The sequence below is a fragment of the Scyliorhinus canicula genome, chromosome 13, assembly GCF_902713615.1.
Source record: "Scyliorhinus canicula chromosome 13, sScyCan1.1, whole genome shotgun sequence".
Lineage (NCBI taxonomy): Eukaryota > Metazoa > Chordata > Chondrichthyes > Carcharhiniformes > Scyliorhinidae > Scyliorhinus > Scyliorhinus canicula.
In genome coordinates, this window is record NC_052158.1 from 35,191,884 (window position 1) to 35,217,326 (window position 25,443).

The 25,443-nt window shown below is 50.7% G+C and overlaps 1 protein-coding gene across 1 annotated transcript in view; it reads right to left on the reverse strand.

The window, feature by feature from the left end:
- Positions 1–210: 210 nt before the first annotated feature.
- Positions 211–25,443, reverse strand: part of LOC119976378 (E3 ubiquitin-protein ligase TRIM39-like) — a 68,861-nt gene continuing 43,628 nt past the window's right edge. Inside the window, exons 5-6 of the mRNA XM_038816880.1 lie at positions 9,608–9,723; positions 211–997 (exon numbers count right to left, since the gene is read on the reverse strand). Of these exons, the coding sequence (XP_038672808.1) occupies positions 435–997; positions 9,608–9,723 (679 nt within the window). The 3' untranslated portion in view covers positions 211–434. The remainder of the gene's footprint in view (positions 998–9,607; positions 9,724–25,443) is intronic.

Here is a 25,443-nt window from a genome sequence, read left to right on the forward strand (position 1 = left end):
GTTCGATCATTGTCACTGGGTCACTGCCCGTGTGGAGTTTGCACATTCTCCCCGTGTTTGCGCGGGTTTCGCCCCAACAACCCAAGGATGTGCAGGGTAGGCGGATTGGCCACACAGAATTGACCCTTAATTGGAAAAAAGTGATTTGGGTACACTAAATTGAAAACAAAAAAGTGTGAACCATAGAAAGAGAAAGAATGTCCTTCTGGGTAAGGCAATCTGCTGCCTTTAACCCCGGCCGGCCTACAGGTAACCTAGTAACCTGCAGTGACCGAGCGTGCCACTCAGTTCAATCGGCCAATTAGGGATGGGCATCAAATGCTGGCCTCCCTGGTAACCCATGTGGGCAAATTTGTTTTTAAAAAGACACACGATACCTGGTGGAGAGATAGAGGAAGTGACAGCGCAAGGTGCTTGTAGATGGGGGAATTCTTTCAGATTCCCAGGGGGGTGAGTTTCAGCGCATCTCCTTTGTGGGCGATGTAGAAATAGGGGTAAATTATCTCAGTGAATTTGTCCTTGAACGTATAGATGTGACTCACATCGTCGGCATTGTAAAACGAGACCAGCCCGGCCTCATACTCCAGGTAGACCCCCATCTTCCTCAGTTTCCCCTTGAGCCGCAGTTCGATGGGGGGCGAGGTGAGGGCGGTGTAGTCTCCATCCTGCAGGGCCAAGGCCCAGACCCCAGCCTGGGGCTCCGGCGTGAAGAACTTGCGACTCTCCTGCCAGTGGAAGGGGGCGAAGCCCCGCTTCCGGGGCACGGAGCCCCTGGCCACCCCCACCTGCCAGACGGTGCTGTCGCCCACCTCCACCTCCCAGATGTGCTTGCCTGCCGAAAAGCCCTCGGAGCCCAGCACGCTGAGCCAGCGGCTGAACCTCTCCGGGTTGTCGGGGATCTCCTCTTGCTTGTCGCCCACTCGCACCTCGGTGCCGTCCCGGGACAGGATGAGATGGCCGTTGGCCGTCAGTGGGTCGAGGGTCACGAGAGTCGGAACTGAAAAACAGAGAGAGAGATAGAGTCATAGAGTTTTGCAGCACAGAAAAGAGGCCCTTTAGGCGTGTGTCTATGCCGGACATCAAATACCTATCTATTTTCATCCCATTTTCCAGCATTTTGTCCATAGCCTTGTATGCTATAGAGTTTCAACTGCTCATCCAAATTCACAGTGAGAGAGAGAATCAGGAGAGAAAAAGCGAGGTGTTAAAATATCGCTCTTGACTACATCACGTGTCAGGAAGCCCCTGTGGAGACAGGAAGGGATGTCAACATCTCACAGTCACAGGACCGCAGAGGTAAAAGTAAAGGTGAGCATTTGGCTCATCTCACCTATGCAGGCTCTCTTTGCCATCCAATAAGTCCTGCTCTGTCTGCAAATAAAATTCTTTATTTCAAAAACAAAAGTGTTTTTCCAATCCCCTTTTGAAAGTTACTGTTGAGTGTGAAGTCACATCATTGGTCTGAAGGCATCCATTGACATCCCCCTGACCATTACTTCAGTCAGCCCTTCAAAAGAAAATCCAGACTGGTTTGTCGGATATTATCTGACCCTTCCAATCTCTCTCTCATCAGCTGAGGAATTTCATATCAGTCAGTCACCACCAAACCCACGGCCCCCCCTCCTTTCTTTCCAGGTGAACAACTTCAATCACAGGCAGTCAACCTGACAGATCTAGCAATGCCTGAACTCAGTGTCCCAAAATGCTGCAATGCCACAGGCACCTTTGGAGTTGAGAGGAATAGTTCCCGGCACAGGAAAATCCAGGAAGGTCACGGGCAGGAGCTCCAGGCAAACTATAAAATAGTAAAGAATAGGAAGCAGAGGGGATGGAGCAGTAACGCAGATATTCTACGGGGGAGGGGGGAATGGCCATCAATCTATATTGAGGAGGGGGAGGGGCATCAATCTGGATTGAGGAGGGGGAAGGAGAGTAACCCAGATTGAGGAGCGGGAGGAGCAGAAATCCATATTGAGGAAGAGGATGGGTAGCAGTCCCGACTGAGGAGGGGGAAGGGCAATAGAGTAGAGGGGTGAGCAGTAATTTGGATTGATGAGGATTATGGGCAGTAATCCACATTAAGGAGGGAGGGGGCACCATTGCGATTTGAAGAGAAGAATAGGCAGTAATCCGGATTGAGGAGGAAGACAATGGGCAGTCATCCAGATTGAGGAAGGGGTGGGCAGTAATCGGATTGAGGAGGGGGATGCGCAGCAATCTGGAATGAGGATGGGGATGGGCAGTAATATGAATTCAGTAGGAGGATGGTCCGTGATACAGATTGTGTGTGTGGGGGGGGGGGGGGGGGGGGGGGTGCAGTGATGGAGATTGAGGAAAATGGGCAGTAATCCAGATTGAGAGGGGGATGGGCAATAATCCGAATTGAGAGGGGGATGGGCAGTAATCCGGATTGAGAGGGGGCTGGGCAGTAATCTGGATTGAGGAGGGGGATGGGCAGTAATCCGGATTGAGAGGGGGATGGTCAGTAATCCGGATTGAGAGGGGGATGGGCAGTAATCTGGATTGAGAGGGGGATGGTCAGTAATCCGGATTGAGAGTGGGTTGGGCAGTAATCCGGATTGAGACGGGGATGGGCAGTAATCCGGATTGAGAGGGGGATGGTCAGTAATCCAGATTGAGAGTGGGTTGGGCAGTAATCTGGATTGAGGAGGGCGATGGGCAGTAATCCGGATTGAGAGGAGGATAGTCAGTAATCTGGATTGAGAGGGGGATTGTCAGTAATCTGGATTGAGAGGGGGATGGTCAGTAATCCGGATTGAGAGTGGGTTAGGCAGTAATCCTGATTGAGACGGGGATGGTCAGTAATCCACATTGAGGGGGGATGGGCAGTAATCCACATTGAGAGGGGGATGGGCAGTAATCCACATTGAGAGGGGGATGGGCAGTAATCCAGATTGAGAGGGGGATGGTCAGTAATCCACATTGAGAGGGGGATGGGCAGTAATCCGCATTGAGAGGAGGATGGCCAGTAATCCGGATTGAGGAGGGGGATGGTCAGTAATCCGGATTGAGAGGAGGATGGTCAGTAATCCAGATTGAGAGGGGGATGGGCAGTAATCCAGATTAAGAGGGGGATGGTCAGTAATCCACATTGAGAGGGGGATGGGCAGTAATCCGCATTGAGAGGAGGATGGTCAGTAATCCGGATTGAGAGGGGGGATGGTCAGTAATCCGGATTGAGAGTGGGATGGTCAGTAATCCGGATTGAGAGGAGGATGGTCAGTAATCCAGATTGAGAGGGGGATGGGCAGTAATCCGGATTGAGAGGGGGATGGGCAGTAATCCGGATTGAGGGGGGATGGTCAGTCATCCGGATTGAGAGGGGGATGGTCAATAATCCGGATTGAGGGGGGATGGTCAATCATCCGGATTGAGAGGGCGATGGGCAGTAATATGGATTGAGAGGGGGATGGGCAGTAATCCGGATTGAGGAGGGGGATGGTCAGTAATCTGGATTGAGAGGGGGATGGGCAGTAATCCGGATTGAGAGGGGGATGGGCAGTAATACGGATTGAGGAGGGGTTGGGCAGTAATCCGGATTGAGAGGGGGATGGTCAGTAATCTGGATTGAGGAGGGGGATGGTCAGTAATCTGGATTGAGGAGGGGGTGGGCAGTGATCCGGATTAAGGAGGTGGTGGACATTAATCCGGATTGAGAAGGGAAATGGGCAGTAATCTGGATTGAGGAGGGGAGTGTGTAGTAATAGGGATTGAGGAGGGGGTGGTTAGTAATCCGGATTGAGGGGGGGGATAATCCAGATTGAGGAGGGGGATGGTCAGTAATCCGGATTGAGAGGGGGTGGTCAGTAATCCGGATTGAGATGGGGATGGTCAGTAATCCGGATGAGGGGGGGGGGGGATGGTCAGTAATCTGGATTGAGGAGGGGGTGGACAGTGATCCGGATTAAGGAAGTGGTGGACATTAATCCGGATTGAGAAGGGAAATGGGCAGTAATCTGGATTGAGGAGGGGAGCTGGTAATAATAGGGATTGAGGAGGAGGTGGTTACTAATCCGGATTGAGGGGGGGATAATCCAGATTGAGGAGGGGGATGGTCAGTAATCCGGATTGAGAGGGGGTGGTCAGTAATCTGGATTGAGATGGGGAAATGGTCAGTAATCCGGATTGAGGAAGGGGATGGGCAGTAATCCAGATTGAGGAGGGGGATGGGCAGTAATCGGGATTGAGGAGGGGTTGGGCAGTAATCCGGATTGGGGAGGGGGGTGGTGGGAATAATCCCGATTGAGGAGGGGGATGGTCAGTAATCCGGATTGCGATGGGGGATGGTCAGTAATCCGGATTGAGAGGGGGATGGTCAGTAATCTGGATTGAGAAGGGGAATGGTCAGTAATCCGGATTGAGGAGGGGGGGAGGGTGGTCAGTAATCCGGATTGAGAGGGGGTGGTCAGTAATCCGGATTGAGATGGGGAAATGGTCAGTAATCTGGATTGAGGAAGGGGATGGGCAGTAATCCAGATTGAGGAGGGGGTGGGCAGTAATCGGGATTGAGGAGGGTGGTGGGCAGTAATAGGGATTGAGGAGGGGGGTGGGCAGTAATCGGGATTGAGGTGGGGGGGTGGGCAGCAATCGGGATTGAGGAGGGAGGATGGGCAGTAATCGGGATTGAGGAGGGGGAGAGGGCAGTAATCGGGATTGAGGAGGGGGATGGGCAGTAATCGGGATTGAGGAGGGGGTGGGCAGTAATCGGGATTGAGGAGGGGGGTGCAGTAATCGGGATTGAGGAGGGGGGTGGGCAGGAATCGGGTTGGGGGGGGAGGGCAGTAATCGGGATTGAGGAGGGGGGGTGGGCAGTAATCGGGATTGAGGAGGGGGAGGGCAGTAATCGGGATTGAGGAGGGGGGTGGGCAGTAATCGGGATTGAGGAGGGGGGGCAGTATTCGGGATTGAGGAGGGGGGCAGTAATTGGGATTGCGGAGGGGGGAGGGCAGTAATCGGGATTGGGGGGGATGGGCAGTAATCGGGAATGAGGAGGGGGGAGGCTGTAATCGGGATTGAGGAGGGGGGAGGGCAGTAATCGGGATTGAGGAGGGGGATGGGCTGTAATCGGGATTGAGGAGGTGGTGGGCACTAATTGGGATTGCGGAGGGGGGGGCAGTAATCGGGATTGAGGAGGGGGGTGGGCAGTAATTGGGATTGAGGAGGGGGAGGTGCAGTAATCGGGATTGAGGAAGGATTGGGCAGTAATCCGGATTGGGGAGGGGGCTGGTGGGAATAATCCTGATTGAGGAGGGGGATGGTCAGTAATCCGCATTGCGATGGGGGATGGTCAGTAATCCGGATTGAGAGGTGGATGGTCAGTAATCTGGATTGAGGAGGGGAATGGTCAGTAATCCGGATTGAGGAGGGGGGTGGTCAGTAATCCGGATTGAGGAGGGGGGGTGGTCAGTAATACGGATTGAGAGGGGGTGGTCAGTAATCCGGATTGAGATGGGGAAATGGTCAGTAATCCGGATTGAGGAAGGGGATGGGCAGTAATCCAGATTGAGGAGGGGGTGGGCAGTAATCGGGATTGAGGAGGGTGGTGGTCAGTAATCCGGATTGAGAGGAGGATGGTCAGTAATCTGGATTGAGAAGGGGAATGGTCAGTAATCCGGATTGAGGAGGGGAATGGTCAGTAATCCGGATTGAGGAGGGGGATGGTCAGTAATCCGGATTGAGGAGGGGGGTGGTCAGTAATCCGGATTGAGGGGGTGGCGCAGTAAGCCGGATTGAGGAGGGGTTGGGTGATAATCTGGTTTGAGGAGGGTGATGAGATGCAATGCAGATTGAGGAGGGGGCTGGGCAGTAATCCGGATTGAGGAGGGTGATGGGAAGCAATGCAGATTGAGGAGGTGGAGGTGCAGTAAAACAGAGAGAGGAGGAGGATGGTCAGTAATCTGGATTGACGGTGAGGTGCAATAATTCAGGTTGAGGAAGGGGATGCCGTAGTCTGGATTGAGGAGGGGGTGGACTGTAATCCGCATTGAGGAGGGGTACAGACTGTAATCCGGATTGAGGAGGGATGTGGGCAGTGATCCGGATTGAGGACGGGGGTGGGCAGTGATCCGGATTCAGCAGAAGGATGGGAAGTAATCCGGGTTCAGGAGGTGTAGGTGCTTGAGGAGGGGGAGGTCCAGTAATCGGGATTGAGGAAGGGGATGGGCAGTAATCGGGATTGAGGAGGGGGGGGTGGGTGCAGTAATCGGGATTGAGGAGGGGGGTGCAGTAATCGGGATTGAGGAGGGGGGGATGGGCAGTAATCGGGATTGAGGAGGGGGTGGGCAGTAATAGGGATTGAGGAGGGGGGTGGGCAGTAATCGGGATTGAGGTGGGGGGGTGGGCAGCAATCGGGATTGAGGAGGGAGGATGGGCAGTAATCGGGATTGAGGAGGGGGAGAGGGCAGTAATCGGGATTGAGGAGGGGGATGGGCAGTAATCGGGATTGAGGAGGGGGTGGGCAGTAATCGGGATTGAGGAGGGGGGGTGCAGTAATCGGGATTGAGGAGGGGGGTGGGCAGGAATCGGGATGGGGGGGGAGGGCAGTAATCGGGATTGAGGAGGGGGGGGTGGGCAGTAATCGGGATTGAGGAGGGGGAGGGCAGTAATCGGGATTGAGGGGGGTGGGCAGTAATCGGGATTGAGGAGGGGGGAGGGCAGTAATCGGGATTGAGGAGGGGGGTGGGCAGTAATCGGGATTGAGGAGGGGGGCAGTAATCGGGATTGAGGAGGGGGGCAGCAATTGGGATTGCGGAGGAGGGAGGGCAGTAATTGGGATGGGGGGGGGGATGGGCAGTAATCGGGAATGAGGAGGGGGGAGGCTGTAATCGGGATTGAGGAGGGGGGAGGGCAGTAATCGGGATTGAGGAGGGGATGGGCTGTAATCGGGATTGAGGAGGTGGTGGGCACTAATTGGGATTGCGGAGGGGGGGGGCAGTAATCGGGATTGAGGAGGGGGGTGGGCAGTAATTGGGATTGAGGAGGGGGAGGTGCAGTAATCGGGATTGAGGAGGGGTTGGGCAGTAATCCGGATTGGGGAGGGGGGTGGTGGGAATAATCCCGTTTGAGGAGGGGGATGGTCAGTAATCCGCATTGCGATGGGGGATGGTCAGTAATCCGGATTGAGAGGTGGATGGTCAGTAATCTGCATTCAGAAGGGGAATGGTCAGTAATCCGGATTGAGGAGGGGGGTGGTCAGTAATCCGGATTGAGGAGTGGGTGGTGGTCAGTAATCCGGATTGAGAGGGGGTGGTCAGTAATCCGGATTGAGATGGGGAAATGGTCAGTAATCCGGATTGAGGAAGGGGATGGGCAGTAATCCAGATTGAGGAGGGGGTGGGCAGTAATCGGGATTGAGGAGGGTGGTGGTCAGTAATCCGGATTGAGAGGGGGATGGTCAGTAATCTGGATTGAGAAGGGGAATGGTCAGTAATCCGGATTGAGGAGGGGGATGGTCAGTAATCCGGATTGAGGAGGGGGGTGGTCAGTAATCCGGATTGAGGGGGTGGCGCAGTAAGCCGGATTGAGGAGGGGTTGGGTGATAATCTGGTTTGAGGAGGGTGATGAGATGCAATGCAGATTGAGGAGGGGGCTGGGCAGTAATCCGAATTGAGGAGGGTGATGGGAAGCAATGCAGATTGAGTAGGTGGAGGTGCAGTAAAACAGAGAGAGGAGGAGGATGGTCAGTAATCTGGATTGACGGTGAGGTGCAATAATTCAAGTTGAGGAAGGGGATGCCGTAGTCTGGATTGAGGAGAGGGTGGACTGTAATCCGCATTGAGGAGGGGTACAGACTGTAATCCGGATTGAGGACGGGGGTGGGCAGTGATCCGGTTTCAGCAGGATGGGAAGTAATCCGGGTTCAGGAGGTGTAGGTGCTTGAGGAGGGGGAGGTCCAGTAATCGGGATTGAGGAAGGGAATGGGCATTAATCGGGATTGAGGAGGGGGGGGGGTGCAGTAATCGGGATTGAGGAGGGGGATGGGCAGTAATCGGGATTGAGGAGGGGGTGGGCAGTAATAGGGATTGAGAAGGGGGTGGGCAGTAATCGGGATTGAGGTGGGGGGGTGGGCAGCAATCGGGATTGAGGAGGGAGGATGGGCAGTAATCGGGATTGAGGAGGGGGAGAGGGCAGTAATCGGGATTGAGGAGGGGGTGGGCAGTAATCGGGATTGAGGAGGGGGGGTGCAGTAATCGGGATTGAGGAGGGGGGTGGGCAGGAATCGGAATGGGGGGAGGGCAGTAATCGGGATTGAGGAGGGGGGGGTGGGCAGTAATCGGGATTGAGGAGGGGGAGGGCAGTAATCGGGATTGAGGGGGGTGGGCAGTAATCGGGATTGAGGAGGGTGGAGGGCAGTAATCGGGATTGAGGAGGGTGGAGGGCAGTAATCGGGATTGAGGAGGGGGGTGGGCAGTAATCGGGATTGAGGAGGGGGGCAGTAATCGGGATTGAGGAGGGGGGGCAGTAATTGGGATTGCGGAGGGGGGAGGGCAGTAATCGGGATTGGGGGGGATGGGCAGTAATCGGGAATGAGGAGGGGGAGGCTGTAATCGGGATTGAGGAGGGGGGAGAGCAGTAATCGGGATTGAGGAGGGGGGGTGGGCAGTAATCGGGATTGAGGAGGGGGAGGGCAGTAATCGGGATTGAGGGGGGTGGGCAGTAATCGGGATTGAGATGGGGGGAGGGCAGTAATCGGGATTGAGGAGGGGGGTGGGCAGTAATTGGGATTGAGGAGGGGGGCAGTAATCGGGATTGAGGAGGGGGGGCAGTAATTGGGATTGCGGAGGGGGGAGGGCAGTAATCGGGATGGGGGGGATGGGCAGTAATCGGGAATGAGGAGGGGGAGGCTGTAATCGGGATTGAGGAGGGGGGAGGGCAGTAATCGTGATTGAGGGGGGGGATGGGCTGTAATCGGGATTGAGGAGGGGGTGGGCACTAATTGGGATTGCGGAGGGGGGTGGGCAGTAATTGGGATTGAGGAGGGGGAGGTGCAGTAATCGGGATTGAGGAGGGGGGTGCATTAATAGAGATTGAGGAGGGGGAGATGGATCATCAGTTAACCCTTAACTCTAAAATACAATGCACAGAGTTGAAGAGTGGGCATGATACTGCCAAGTGAATCAGGCATCGTGATGTCCATTTTGTGCATCCCACAGAACAGCAAGTGCCTGATCTTTCAGTCCAGTCTCATTGGGGCTGGTTAGAGGACAAAACACCCGTCAAACAAAATACCTGCCAAACAAAATGGGATTCTTACACGTCCACCTGAATGTGTCGCTGGTGACTCAGGTCAATGACTCCTCCGAAAGGCAGTGCCTCTGGGCAGTGTGACCCTCCCTCGGTGTGGCAGTGCTGCACCAACCTCTCGTGCTGGGTAGGGACAGCTTTGGGCCAAATTGACCGGGGAAGGGTTTCGCTGAGGCCGACTTTGCTACTGTCCGATCACCACCTCAGTTCCCCATCCTTCCCGGTGCCCCCCCCCAGCTGGTGGGAATCCTATCCCTCTCTTCACTTCCCCCTATCTGCTGGCCCCAGGATGCTGGGTCCGAAGGGCAGTATCGCTAGAAAGCCAAACCGAGGTTAATCTTACCTGTATCTAAATGTTTTAACATTCGCTTCCACACCGCGTACTGCAGAGGGACATTGAAACCACCCTGGCTCAGATCCATAGGCAATTCTTTTGGTTTCCTCAATAGGGCTCCATTCCTGTGTGGAGGGGGTGGAGGGGTGAGGGGGGGGGGGGGGGGGGGGGGAGAGGTGAGGTGCGGAGCAGTGAGATTAGGGTCAAATAAATTGTAGCATCAAAACACATCAATAGATACAGCCAGCATTCAGTTCAAATCCACAACATCAGATACTAAGGCACCTTCGTGATAAGATTGGAAATTGGTTGTGGACTGGTTCGGGAGTCAATGCAGACTTTGTGTTGATAGTGTGACCCATTCCCTTACCTTAAGATTGGTAAGAAGACTTACAAGACCAGGTTACAGTCCAACATGTTTGTTTCAAATCACTAGCTTTCGGAGCACAGCTCCTTCCTCATTCCATTCCTCAGCTGAATGTGGAGCAATGAAATGAAATGAAAAGAAAATCGCTTATTGTCACGAGTAGGCTTCAATGAAGTTACTGTGAAAAGCCCCTAGTCGCCACATTCCAGCGCCTGTCCGGGGAGGCTGGTACGGGAATCGAACCGTGCTGCTGGCCTGCTTGGTCTGCTTTAAAAGCCAGCGATTTAGCCAAGTGAGCTAAACCAGCCCCTGGCTCTGAATGCTAGTGATTCGAAACAAACCTGTTGGACTTTAACCTGGTGTTGTAAGATTTCTTACTGTGCTCACCCCAGTCCAACGCCGGCATCTCCACATCATTAAGATTGGTAGCAAAGAAAGTGAAGAAGGCTGGATAACTGGTCTTTGGCGACAATATGGTTCCATATGGTGTGTGGCTTGGAGGAGAACCTACAGCGGTGGAGGTCTTCCCATCCATCTGCTGCCCTTGACCCCTCTAGGTGGTAGAGGTCGTGGGTCTAGAAGACGCTGTCAAAGGAGAAGGTTGCTGTTCATTTGACATCCGCTCCAAAAAGTAGATGGAGAGGGAACAGCTGGGAAATTGGGGTGGTGTGTAGGAAACAGACATGGTTGATGAAAAAGAAATGTGAGAATCAGGTTGGATTTTGAAACGTCAGATGGGATGTGGAAATGGGAATTAAGATACGGCCATAAGAAATAGAAACAGGAGTCATAGCATTCAGCCCTTTGAGCCTTCCACGCCATTTAGTAAAGTCATGGCTGATCTCCTCCCAGGAAGTCCACTTTCCCAGCTGCCTGATCTCCCTAACCATTAATTCCCCAATTGATTAAATCCTATTCATCTCAGCCTCGAAAATGTTCAAAGACGGCCTCCCAGCTTCCTGGGGCAAAGAATTCCAAAGATTCACCACTCTTTGAGAGAGGAAATTCTTAATCAAATCCACCTTAAATACATCTTAAATCCATCCCCCTTATTCTGCGACTATGTCATCTGGCCCTGCACTCTCCCTGTCTAACTCCCTAAGAATCTTATATTTGCCAATCACATCACCTCTCATTCTTCTGAACAGGGAGTACAGACCCAACCTATTTAATCTTTCCTCATTGGTCAGTCTCTCCCTACCTGTGACCATCCGAGTAAATCTCCTTTGTGCTGCCTCCAATGAGAAGAGCAAAGAGAGAGCATGAGAAGACTGTGGCAGCTCACAGAAAAGCGAAGCCAAACATCTTCCACAGGCTAATTAAATTGTAAAAGAGTGCTAAAAGGAGTGGGTAGGGAAAACTAGGAGAGGTGTGTGTGGAGGCAGAGGCCATGTCTGAGGTAATAAATGAATACTTTGCATCTGTCTTTATCAAGTGTTTATTACCAATCCCTAATTGCCCTTGAGAAGGTGATGGTGGGCCACCTCCTTCAGCCGCTGTTGATTAGATGTTAATTATATTGTACGTGAAGGGCGTTTAGTTAAGCACTATGAGCATTTGCAAAGAGAGACCGCTGCACCACTGGGGTGCAGTAAATAGAAGACAGACATGCGTGATGCTGCATCCTGCGAATATACATGTTATGAAGAAAAGTATTCGTGTCTACTTTTATCGACTCTCTGAAGTATCTTGCGATCTTGGGCTGAGCAGTTGCCATACCAGGCATAGAAAGCATCCTATCTGGCTGAATCACAGCCTGGTATGGCAACTGCTCGGCCCAAGACTGCAAGAAACTTCAGTGAGTTGTGAACATCGCCCAGTCCATCACACCAACCTGCCTCCCATCCATTGACTCTATCTACACCTCCCGCTGCCTGGGGAAAGCGGGCAGCATAATCAAAGACCCTTCCCACCTGGCTTACTCACTCTTCCAACTTCTTCCATCGGGCAGGAGATACAAAAGTCTGAGAACACGCACAGAGTTTCAAAAACAGCTTCTTCCCCGCTGTTACCAGATTCCTAAACATCCCTCTTGGATCTAATATACCACACTCCTTTATGCTTCACCCGATGCTGGTGTCTATGTAATTAGATTGTGTTGCCCTATTACATATTTTCTTTTCGCATACTAAATGATCTGTTTGAGCTGCACGCAGAAAACACTTTTCACTGTACCTCGGTATACTTGACAATAAACAAATCCAAATCATTCACTATCTGGTTTGGGATTCATATCACACCCTACAGCCAATCTTGATCCTACCCCAAGGTGAAATGCTTCGGGTTTGTACTCCACACGCACTCGATCACTTAATCACGGAACTTGGAGCAGCACAGTGGTTAGCACTGCTGCCTTACAGAAGAGTGACTGAGGTTCAATTTCGGCCTTGGGTGACTGTGTGGGTTTTTCTCCGGGTGCTCTAGTTTCCTCCCACAGGCCAAATATATACAGGTTAGGTGGATTGGCGATGCTATATTGCCCTTCGTGCCCAAAGCTGTGCAGGTTAGGTAGGGTTACGGGGTTAGGGCAGAGGCGTGGGCCTGGTTAGGCTGTTCTTTAAGATGCAGGTTTGATCGGCCAAATGGCCTCCTTCTGTACTGTGGACATTCTCTGATTCTATAACTTCTCAATATTGTAGCCACCTAAAATGGACGCTGAGCTACAAAATAAGCCAAGCGCTAAGACTGCTGGGAAACAGACAGTTTAGCCAGAACAGCAGTCTGCAAAGGGAGCATTTTGCATTCTGCAGCAGCAGAAACCAGTTTGGGCTCAGGTGAGAAGACCTTAGCTAGCTGCAAATGGCAAAACGCTTTGCATGCTAATGAGGCAATCAGACCTGAACACCCACACAATAGATACATTTGATTCTGAATGGACACATTTTAATCAAGGCCCAGACATCGAGGCACCAGAAACCTCCAAACAAAAGGGCATAAGAAACGCCCCCCCCATCACGGAGACCCCCTCGCATTGGGGAATTAAAACAGTATCGATGAGGAATTGACCCAATAGGTAAAGCCCGCCCAAGAAGAGGGAAGGACAATGGGATCCCTATAAAAGACAGGGACCTCGTGTTGTCCGGTCTGTTTTGTGCTCCGGCTTAACTTCAGTCAAGTTCTGTTTTTCCGTGCTCCGGCTCTGACCAAGACCTTGAAGATCCAATCTGACTCCAGCCGTTGAGCACCAGCCGCCGAACCGTAAGTGCCAGTACGACGCTCGCTACGCGAACTAAGCCCGCTAGAACCCCCAGTGACCAGAACGCTTGCTGAAGGTTGCAGCCCAAGACCAGGACGAAGGCCTCGCTCCCTGACCTTGCCTGTTCCTGTTAGATAAGTATTCTGATTACTTTAGTTTAGTCCTAGCTTAGTCTCTTAGTGTGTGCATGAATATTTATTATTACTGTATAATAAATATTATCGTTTGGACCTTACTAATCGGTGTATCGTCTTTATTACTTTGAACTTGACCTTGGAATACTCGTGACGGTGTCTATACGGCACCTGGCGACTCCTAAAGCTGAATAAATACATAGAACAGAGCCTAGTGGTGTTAAGCACTTGGAAGTTAATACACCCCAATAAACGCGTTTTGCGCCCATAGTAAAACGTGCAACATTTAGTGGTGACTCATCCTGACGGGACACGGTTGTAAGTGGAAACCCCACACCGTCCAGGACCCTGAAATTTGATTTAGAACTCCAAATTACAGAGAAAGTAAGAAAGTAAAGAAAATCACAAGTATTCAAGGTGTTCAAACTAATAAGCGTAATTCGGAAGTGTGTTTTAGTGCATGCGTACTAACAGGGCTGTAAGGTAAAACTGAAAGCATTTTGTTGCGACAAACTTTCGGCAGTTTTTTGAACGGAACATAGCGTAAGCCGTACCCGTTTCTTGAAACACAACCCCAGCAACCCCCTGTTCCAAATTAACTAAAAGAGAGTCAGAGAAAATGGCCATGCAGGCAATGGAACGTCTGATGGATCCAGAAAAGTTTGTGGTCGCAGCGACCAGCAACAGTAGCAGGGTAGGCCAGTGTCCCACGTGGGAGCTGGAACTCCGCAAATATTTACAAGGAAAGGGATGGCCCCTTTGGAAAGAGTTTTGTTTGAATGAGGAGACAGGTCCCGGAAGTATAGGACATACTTGGTGGGAGAACCTCTCTCAAATTCACAAAAAGAACCTCAGTAAAGCACGTAAGCCGATGGCGATTGTGTCCTGTTTGGCACAATTGCGAGGCACAGAGGAGGTCGTCAGGACGCTCCGGGCAGAATTAGAAGAAAGGGACCGAATGAGTAAGGTCGATGTCAGGGACATTGAGAAGGAAAATCTGGATCTAAGAGGGAAGTTGGTAGAGAAAGGTAGAGAGGTGGATGATGCCAAGAGGGCACATCAGTCTTGTCTAGCCCATTTCAGCAGTTCCCAGACCCAGTACGAAAAGGCTTATCAGGACGTGCAACGTGCCGTTCTGATAAGAGAGGAATCAGAGAAGCAGGTGGAGGCATTGCGGAGGCAATGCTCTGATCTCAAAGCAGCTTTGAGAGCACTCCACGCTGCAACCACAGAGCAAAGGCAAAGTACTGTGGATCACGCGAAATGCAGGAAACAGATTGCAGAGCTGCAATCGCTGCTTTCGGTGCAAAATGGGTTCCAAAGCACCTTTGGAACCCAGTTAGATGGAGAAAATGCCCCAGATTGGCAAGAATTAAGTGAAACAGCGCAGCGATATGTTCAGGGAACATGTGCGCCAGCAGCGCAACAGAAAAGGCAAGCACCCCCACCCCCCACAGATCAGATCATAACCGCACCCATGAATCCAGTAACCACGCAGAGAAAAGCTATAGCAGAAGGCGCACCAGATATAACCTACACCACCCCCTTAACTGTAACCCAGCTCAGGGACGCATGTGAGAAGATCACTCCGTTCCTCCCCACCGCAGACCCCCACCAGTTTTTCGCTAAAGTGAAGCAGGCTACCATGTACGGCCTGGATGAGAGAGAGCAGGTTAAGCTCACCGTGCTGAGCTTAGACCAGTCAGTAGTAGCAGCCCTCCCCGACCCACAGAACGTTGCCGGAGGCACCCTAGAAGAGATGCACACCTCCATTTTAGATGCCATCGGGTATAATCGAGGTGACCCCGTAGAAGGTCTTAATAAGTGCCGGCAGAAAAGATCCGAACACCCCACAGCATTCGCAGGAAGGCTGTGGATTCATTTCAACGCAGTTTTCGGCGAGTTAAACAGAGCGCATTTGAACCGGGAAAATATGGTCAAATGGACGCGCACCATTATCTCACACGCAACAGAGGCAGGACAGAGCGCTTGCAACAGTTATGACCCCTCAGAAGAGGCCCATAATGAGAAATGGGTCCTGAAAAGGTTGTCCCGCGCTTGGGAGCAATCAATTCAGGGAAAGAGTAAGGTTCAATCCCCAGAAGAGGCTCAGGCTGCCGCAGATATTCAGGCAGTGAGAGAGCACCAGAAACCCGCATGGGTAAATGAAGGGAAGAGCAGCCCACAACAGAAAGGACAGGAATGCTATAACTGTGGACAGTTAGGGCATTGGGCAAAAGAATGCCAAGCACCCCAGCGATCTCAGAGAGGCCAGCAGACAGGCACTCTGAACCGCAGTAAGGCAAAACCCATCCACAATATAGCAGTACAGTCAGGACCCACCAAGGTGGACGAGACGAACTGACGGTGTTCGGGCTCCCCCACTTGGGTCTGTGACACACTATGGGACTCATCAGGGAGACCCGTAGTCACAGCGAGAGTAAAAGGGAAGCCCATAGAGTTACTCTGGGACACAGGAGGCTCCCGCACCACCATTAACTCTACGACCACGGCACACGCAGACATGTGGCCGACCACATCCACCATTACACTTAGCGGGTTCACCGGACACTCGCAGCAGGGACATATCACAGCACCCGTAGCGATCCAGCTAGGGAACATCTCAACCAAACACCCCGTTGTTTTAGTAAATCTTCCCCGGACAGCAGAACACATCCTGGGGATAGATTTTATGAACGCTCATAGCTTGTCGTTCGACCCAGTGAACCAGTGTGTCTGGCGAATGGCTAGATCAGACAGAGCACCAGCCACCCTCACAGTAGGAGACTACGCTAATCGGATTAGCGCAGTGGGAGAGTACTCATTCGACCTGACTACACTCCACACCGACAGACAAATAAAAGCCCTACTGAACAAACACAGGACAGCATTTGCAAGTCACCGTCATGACTGTGGCAGAATGACTGGACCAGTTCACGTTACCGGACAGGACCCCCGACCGCAGAAACAGTATAGATTTCCCCTGGAAGCAGAGGTGGAAATAGAAAAGGTGATAGGAAGCTTATTGGAGCAAGGTGTGCTCAGAACGGTAGCCTCGACCAATAATGCCCCTATTTGGCCAGTGAGGAAGCCCGATGGATCATGGCGTCTGACCATCGATTATCGGGAACTCAACAAAGTCACCCCCGCAGTAGCCCCAACGGTAGCTACTAGTCCCGAGACCATGCTCAAGCAGGGACTCAACTCCAAATACTTCACGGTATTGGACATCAGTAACGGATTCTGGTCAATACCATTGGCAAAAGCGTGCCAGTACAAATTTGCCTTCACTTTCAAATCGCAGCAGTATACGTGGACATGCCTTCCACAAGGATTCCACAATTCCCCCTCCATTTTCCACCGACAGTTGGCAAGTGGTTTAGAGAAATTCTCCCGCCCCGAATGTCTGGTACAGTACGTAGACGACCTACTACTGCAGACAGACACAAAGGCAGAGCACATTACGCTTCTGGCCGAACTCCTGGAACTGTTGACTTCAATTGGATGTAAAGTTAACCCAAGAAAGGCCCAGATTTTGGAAACTAAAGTGATGTATTTGGGAACAATCATCACACACGGCAAACGCGAGATCGAATTCAAAAGAATTGATTCGATTGTCAAATTGCCCCTTCCCCAGAATGTATCAGCCCTCCGGTCGTTTTTAGGACTGGTTGGCTATTGTCGGAACCACATCGACGGATTCGCGACAAAAGCCGCCCCACTCTCAGACCTCCTTAAGAAAGGAGCCCCCTGGGAATGGCTTCCGCAGCATACAGGGGCTGTGGAGGAGTTAAAACGAGCCCTTAGCGCAGCACCCGCGCTGCTAGTCCCAGACCAACTTTCACCCTATGCAATAGAGGTAGCGAGCACCGATCTGACCCTCTCGGCCGTGTTGCTTCAGGAACGGCACGAGCAGCTAAGACCAGTGGCTTATGCCTCCCGACTGTTAGACCCGGTAGAACAAGGATTCTCTGCCTGTGAGAGGCACCTCCTTGCTGTCTTCTGGGCAGTGCAATATTTCTCATACATTACCGGACTCAACCCCATTACTATTCTGACCGAACACACACCCACACAGCTACTCCTAGACGGTCGACTGAAGGACGGTTCAGTTAGCCAGATTAGGGCAGCTAGATGGACACTACTTCTACAAGGACGGGACATTACAGTAAAACGGACCCGCACACACACATATTTAGCAGACAACGTCCAATACCCAGGACAGCCCCATGACTGTGAAATTGTAGCTCCCCTGCATAACACAGGACCCTTTATAGCAAAGACACCCCCCAGGAAGATAGGGAACCCAAAACAAAGCCCCCAGCCCACAGACACGTGTGGACCACTGAGGATTTATGTAGACGGTTCCTCCACAGTTTTAAATGGTGAGCGTATCACAGGATGCGGCATCTATGTAGAGGACGCGCAGGGGCGCGCTCTCGAAGAGATAGCTCTAAAACTACCAGGCCACTTAGGCGCGCAGGCAGCAGAGCTCGCGGCCATAGCGTATATAGTGGACCACCCCGCTTCTTTCCCCAGCCCAGCAGACATATATTCAGACAGCTTATATGTCTGTAACAGTTTAACCGATTTTCTGCCCCTGTGGAGGACACGAGGTTTTGTCTCCGCAGACGGAAAACCCCTTCCATCAGCCCCTTTACTCCAGCATATTTTAGAAAAAGCGAAGGACAGGACCTTCGGAATAATAAAGGTACGAAGTCACCATAGGTCATCCCCCCCTGGGAATGTAAAGGCCGACGCACTGGCTAAGGCAGGTTCCAGGCGAGGACACTTATGGACCCCCCCAGCTAGCGCACCAGCTAGCGCCCCTGTGAGCGCAGTCCAAATCTCACAGACAGATATTAAAGATCTTGTGGCAGCACAGAAGCAGGATAAGGACCTCCGGGAGGTTTTTAAAGGCAACTTTGTGCCAGAGTACGAGAGATTTAAACACGCACTGACCACACATGAGGGTGTGATCATTAAGGAACAACTTTATGTGGTCCCGCAGCAGGACAGGAATGCAATGATTGCTTTATTCCATGATAACCACGGGCATCAGGGAATTGATGCAACAACGAGGCACCTCAGGCAACTCTGTTGGTGGCCTAATCTCAGGACTGATGTAACGCATTACATTGAGAATTGCCTTATTTGTGCTCAGAATAACCCGGAGCGGTATTCTAAGAAGGCACAACTTCGGCATACTCGCCCAGTTAACGGCCCCTGGACAAACCTCCAGATCGATTTTATAGGACCATTGCCCCCTTGTAGGAATGGCTATAAATACGTTCTGGTGGTCATCGACACCATCACCAAATGGGTAGAGGCATTCCCCTCTAGAACAAATACAGCCAAGACAGCTGCAAAGATCCTGACCCACCACATCTTCACGAGATGGGGTTTACCCCGAAGAATCGATTCGGACCAGGGATCTCACTTTACAGGACGGGTCATGAGGAACGTCCTGACAATATTTGGAATAAAACAAAATTTTCATATTGCGTATCATCCACAGTCCAGCGGGATTGTGGAGCGCGTGAATCGGACTCTAAAAACTACCCTTAGAAAAATGGTTCAGGAGAATAACTCCACATGGGATTCAGTGCTCCCATTTGCACTCATGTTCATAAGGAACACTGTTTCCACTTCCACAGGCTACACACCACACACACTCATGACCGGACGCCCTATGAAAGGGACAGAATTCCTTTTAGGACTGGACATGACCAGCCCCGAGGTGACAGCCCTCACACACGAAAAGACGGTTAAAGACTTGGTTGAGACTGTGAGGTCTGCACAGATTGCAGCCGCAGTTCAGCTTGGAAAACGCCGTCAACAACGCACCGCTTGTTTTAATAAGACCGTACACCCCACAGAATTCCAGGTTGGGCAACAGGTAATGTTATCTGTTTACAACCCCAGCAGTTTTTTGGCTCCAAAATATTCCGGTCCATACTCAATTTCGGATAAAATTAGCCCCTCAGTTTACAGGGTAAAATATCCTAATGGGAAGACCGCGTGGTTCCATATTTACCAGCTTAAAGCATATGGAACACAGTCTAACCATGCTCATCATGTCCTGCTAGATGCAGCAGAACACTTCACCCCGCCCACTAGAGACACTTTTCCACCATCCCCCTCACAGACCAGTTCATCAACGGACTCGCCCACGACTCCGCCCACAGACCACGACAGACCACGCCCCGAAACGCCCACAAGCTGCCACAGCAGAGACAGCAGGACAGACACTGACTCTGAGGACAGCGACAGCACACAGCCATACAGCCCACACTGCACCAACTACGACCCCGACTCCAGTGACCCCATGGAAGTCACTTACCTTAAAAACCCAGACCCACTACCCGACCCCGACTACCCTGACAACACACTTGACACAACACTATGGCACAGGGACAATTCATACAGACTTGTCCGCAATGACGAGAGTGACCCCCGGTCACACAATTCGAAAATAGCATGCCTGATCCACACAAGGGTGTGGGATCCGGGAGAGCAGGACGACACGGTGTCTGAATCCCGATACGGCAACCCCTTTGTGACCCTGTTCACAGAGACAGAGGAAAAGTGAGGTGTCCAAATGATGTAAAATAGGAATCGTTTGAGGGAAACGATGTCCTTTCTGATGGAACCTGCACGTATGTTTGTCTTCGTTTTATGTTTGTTTTGTTTCAGGAATGTAAATGGTTCAGCTGGAGGATGGACATCTTCTTTTCAGCTGAAAAGATTGTGACCACTTCACATACACGTTAGTTTGTCCGCAGATACCTTTGAGAACTTTGGTTCCAAAACACCAGTTTGATTGGAGATCTTTTCAAAGTTGTAAGGCTTGTGACCACCTTACACGCACACTAGTTTCTCTGCCGAAACCTCTGAGAACTTCTATGGTGAGCAGCTCACCTTATCAGCTAAATTGTCTGAAGCCCTGCTCAATTTTCAGACGGAGCATCTTGGCTCCCTTGTTTTTAGGTGCCCCTCTATTCGGCGAATAGAGGCTGCAAGTCACGGTTAACACATTCGTACCCGTTTTACTCCAGGTTACTCAGGCAGTGGACAAACGGCACTGAGGACCCGCCCTGTCTGAGAACCCACTTTGGTCAGCCAAGCTCGGGTATGGCACAGCACGCCCTACCCGGGGATCCCATCCAACTCGTACCCGTCGCGGCCCATACGCAACTCATTCGGACGTTTCTTTCAAAATTTTGTTTTCATTTTTCATTAGGCAGCCCTTCGGCCGCCATCCCACATGCTATTTACATCCAGGAACATTCGGATGGTAAACTAGCAAAGCCTGCGAGACGGCTCGCAGGAGAAGGATTGTTTGGTGTATTCTGGTCTTCAAATTCGCTTTTGAAAAAAAAAATGAGGGGAGTCACAGGGTGTGACTTGGCCAGTCATTTTTAAAGGGTCAATCGGAACATAAAAGACAGATGCACTAACAGGTAAAGATCTTAAACTGTGTATTGACAGATACTGTGCTTGATCCCATAGCTTTCGAAGGACGAGACAGGGATCGAAGCAAGGATTGTCCATACAGGAGGAAGAAAGAAGGAAACCAAGTTGAAGATGATGGAAGCTCACCTATTGTTGTTAACTGTTATATTTGTTTGTGTGGAAGCAAGACACGTTTCCCCCACAACCCCCACCGTAAATGTTTCCCTTACAACCACTCCCCAGTGCTCAGCTCTGATCAGTGAGGTTCAGACCTGGTGCACTAAATTTATGACATGGTACTCCATGTCATACGTAATCGAATCACTACTGGTGATTGCGATCCTCGTTATCCTTGTACAGACCCTCAGGTTGAGGAAGTGGAAGAGGAGAGCCTCCCGTTCTTGCCCTTCTGTCTATGGAGTTCGATCTCCGATTTTCCGATTTCATCAATCCCCTCTGCCCCATGATGAATGAAGAACTGTGTAATGAATAAAAATTCGACCCTGTATTGTATTGTCCTATACTCGACTGCCGAGTTAGGAAATGTGATGTTGTGGTGTGAATGGTTAAGGTTTTAGAGTGTGAGGAAATGTTTAAGTTAAGTTAAGGATAATTGTGATAGGTAGAGGTTCCCAGTTTATGGTAATGCATGTCCCCTTTGACATAGCGCCAAGTAGAGATGTTAGGTAAAAAAATTTTTCTTCCCATAGTTTAAGATAGAGTAGCCCAGGAACTGGCAAGAGGTCAGGGGACACAAAGAAGGCAACCCAGATGCACTCAAGGCGACGTACATAGGTGATCCTTCACAATATTTTGATTGTGAGGATCACAAGGAGGGAATGTAGCCACCTAAAATGGACGCTGAGCTACAAAATAAGCCAAGCGCTAAGACTGCTGGGAAACAGACAGTTTAGCCAGAACAGCAGTCTGCAAAGGGAGCATTTTGCATTCTGCAGCAGCAGAAACCAGTTTGGGCTCAGGTGAGAAGACCTTAGCTAGCTGCAAATGGCAAAACGCTTTGCATGCTAATGAGGCAATCAGACCTGAACACCCACACAATAGATACATTTGATTCTGAATGGACACATTTTAATCAAGGCCCAGACATCGAGGCACCAGAAACCTCCAAACAAAAGGGCATAAGAAACGCCCCCCCCATCACGGAGACCCCCTCGCACTGGGGAATTAAAACAGTATCGATGAGGAATTGACCCAATAGGTAAAGCCCGCCCAAGAAGAGGGAAGGACAATGGGATCTCTATAAAAGACAGGGACCTCGTGTTGTCCGGTCTGTTTTGTGCTCCGGCTTAACTTCGGTCAAGTTCTGTTTTTCCGTGCTCCGGCTCTGACCAAGACCTTGAAGACCCAATCTGACTCCAGCCGTCGAGCACCAGCCGCCGAACCGTAAGTGCCAGTACGACGCTCGCTACGCGAACTAAGCCCGCTAGAACCCCCAGTGACCAGAACGCTTGCTGAAGGTTGCAGCCCAAGACCAGGACGAAGGCCTCGCTCCCTGACCTTGCCTGTTCCTGTTAGATAAGTATTCTGATTACTTTAGTTTAGTCCTAGCTTAGTCTCTTAGTGTGTGCATGAATATTTATTATTACTGTATAATAAATATTATCGTTTGGACCTTACTAATCGGTGTATCGTCTTTATTACTTTGAACTTGACCTTGGAATACTCGTGACGGTGTCTATACGGCACCTGGCGACTCCTAAAGCTGAATAAATACATAGAACAGAGCCTAGTGGTGTTAAGCACTTGGAAGTTAATACACCCCAATAAACGCGTTTTGCGCCCATAGTAAAACGTGCAACATTTAGTGGTGACTCATCCTGACGGGACACGGTTGTAAGTGGAAACCCCACACCGTCCAGGACCCTGAAATTTGATTTAGAACTCCAAATTACAGAGAAAGTAAGAAAGTAAAGAAAATCACGAGTATTCAAGGTGTTCAAACTAATAAGCGTAATTCGGAAGTGTGTTTAGTGCATGCGTACTAACAGGGCTGTAAGGTAAAACTGAAAGCATTTTGTTGCGACAAACTTTCGGCAGTTTTTTGAACGGAACATAGCGTAAGCCGTACCCGTTTCTTGAAACACAACCCCAGCAACCCCCTGTTCCAAATTAACTAAAAGAGAGTCAGAGAAAATGGCCATGCAGGCAATGGAACGTCTGATGGATCCAGAAAGGTTTGTGGTCGCAGCGACCAGCAACAGTAGCAGGGTAGGCCAGTGTCCCACGTGGGAGCTGGAACTCCGCAAATATTTACAAGGAAAGGGATGGCCCCTTTGGAAAGAGTTTTGTTTGCATGAGGAGACAGGTCCCGGAAGTATAGGACATACTTGGTGGGAGAACCTCTCTCAAATTCACAAAAAGAACCTCAGTAAAGCACGTAAGCCGATGGCGATTGTGTCCTGTTTGGCACAATTGCGAGGCACAGAGGAGGTCGTCAGGACGCTCCGGGCAGAATTAGAAGAAAGGAACCGAATGAGTAAGGTCGATGTCAGGGACATTGAGAAGGAAAATCTGGATCTAAGAGGGAAGTTGGTAGAGAAAGGTAGAGAGGTGGATGATGCCAAGAGGGCACATCAGTCTTGTCTAGCCCATTTCAGCAGTTCCCAGACCCAGTACGAAAAGGCTTATCAGGACGTGCAACGTGCCGTTCTGATAAGAGAGGAATCAGAGAAGCAGGTGGAGGCATTGCGGAGGCAATGCTCTGATCTCAAAGCAGCTTTGAGAGCACTCCACGCTGCAACCACAGAGCAAAGGCAAAGTACTGTGGATCACGCGAAATGCAGGAAACAGATTGCAGAGCTGCAATCGCTGCTTTCGGTGCAAAATGGGTTCCAAAGCACCTTTGGAACCCAGTTAGATGGAGAAAATGCCCCAGATTGGCAAGAATTAAGTGAAACAGCGCAGCGATATGTTCAGGGAACATGTGCGCCAGCAGCGCAACAGAAAAGGCAAGCACCCCCACCCCCCACAGATCAGATCATAACCGCACCCATGAATCCAGTAACCACGCAGAGAAAAGCTATAGCAGAAGGCGCACCAGATATAACCTACACCACCCCCTTAACTGTAACCCAGCTCAGGGACGCATGTGAGAAGATCACTCCGTTCCTCCCCACCGCAGACCCCCACCAGTTTTTCGCTAAAGTGAAACAGCAGGCTACCATGTACGGCCTGGATGAGAGAGAGCAGGTTAAGCTACGCGAACTAAGCCCGCTAGAACCCCCAGTGACCAGAACGCTTGCTGAAGGTTGCAGCCCAAGACCAGGACAAAGGCCTCGCTCCCTGACCTTGCCTGTTCCTGTTAGATAAGTATTCTGATTACTTTAGTTTAGTCCTAGCTTAGTCTCTTAGTGTGTGCATGAATATTTATTATTACTGTATAATAAATATTATCGTTTGGACCTTACTAATCGGTGTATCGTCTTTATTACTTTGAACTTGACCTTGGAATACTCGTGACGGTGTCTATACGGCACCTGGCGACTCCTAAAGCTGAATAAATACATAGAACAAAGCCTAGTGGTGTTAAGCACTTGGAAGTTAATACACCCCAATAAACGCGTTTTGCGCCCATAGTAAAACGTGCAACATTTAGTGGTGACTCATCCTGACGGGACACGGTTGTAAGTGGAAACCCCACACCGTCCAGGACCCTGAAATTTGATTTAGAACTCCAAATTACAGAGAAAGTAAGAAAGTAAAGAAAATCACGAGTATTCAAGGTGTTCAAACTAATAAGCGTAATTCGGAAGTGTGTTTAGTGCATGCGTACTAACAGGGCTGTAAGGTAAAACTGAAAGCATTTTGTTGCGACAAACTTTCGGCAGTTTTTTGAACGGAACATAGCGTAAGCCGTACCCGTTTCTTGAAACACAACCCCAGCAACCCCCTGTTCCAAATTAACTAAAAGAGAGTCAGAGAAAATGGCCATGCAGGCAATGGAACGTCTGATGGATCCAGAAAGGTTTGTGGTCGCAGCGACCAGCAACAGTAGCAGGGTAGGCCAGTGTCCCACGTGGGAGCTGGAACTCCGCAAATATTTACAAGGAAAGGGATGGCCCCTTTGGAAAGAGTTTTGTTTGAATGAGGAGACAGGTCCCGGAAGTATAGGACATACTTGGTGGGAGAACCTCTCTCAAATTCACAAAAAGAACCTCAGTAAAGCACGTAAGCCGATGGCGATTGTGTCCTGTTTGGCACAATTGCGAGGCACAGAGGAGGTCGTCAGGACGCTCCGGGCAGAATTAGAAGAAAGGAACCGAATGAGTAAGGTCGATGTCAGGGACATTGAGAAGGAAAATCTGGATCTAAGAGGGAAGTTGGTAGAGAAAGGTAGAGAGGTGGATGATGCCAAGAGGGCACATCAGTCTTGTCTAGCCCATTTCAGCAGTTCCCAGACCCAGTACGAAAAGGCTTATCAGGACGTGCAACGTGCCGTTCTGATAAGAGAGGAATCAGAGAAGCAGGTGGAGGCATTGCGGAGGCAATGCTCTGATCTCAAAGCAGCTTTGAGAGCACTCCACGCTGCAACCACAGAGCAAAGGCAAAGTACTGTGGATCACGCGAAATGCAGGAAACAGATTGCAGAGCTGCAATCGCTGCTTTCGGTGCAAAATGGGTTCCAAAGCACCTTTGGAACCCAGTTAGATGGAGAAAATGCCCCAGATTGGCA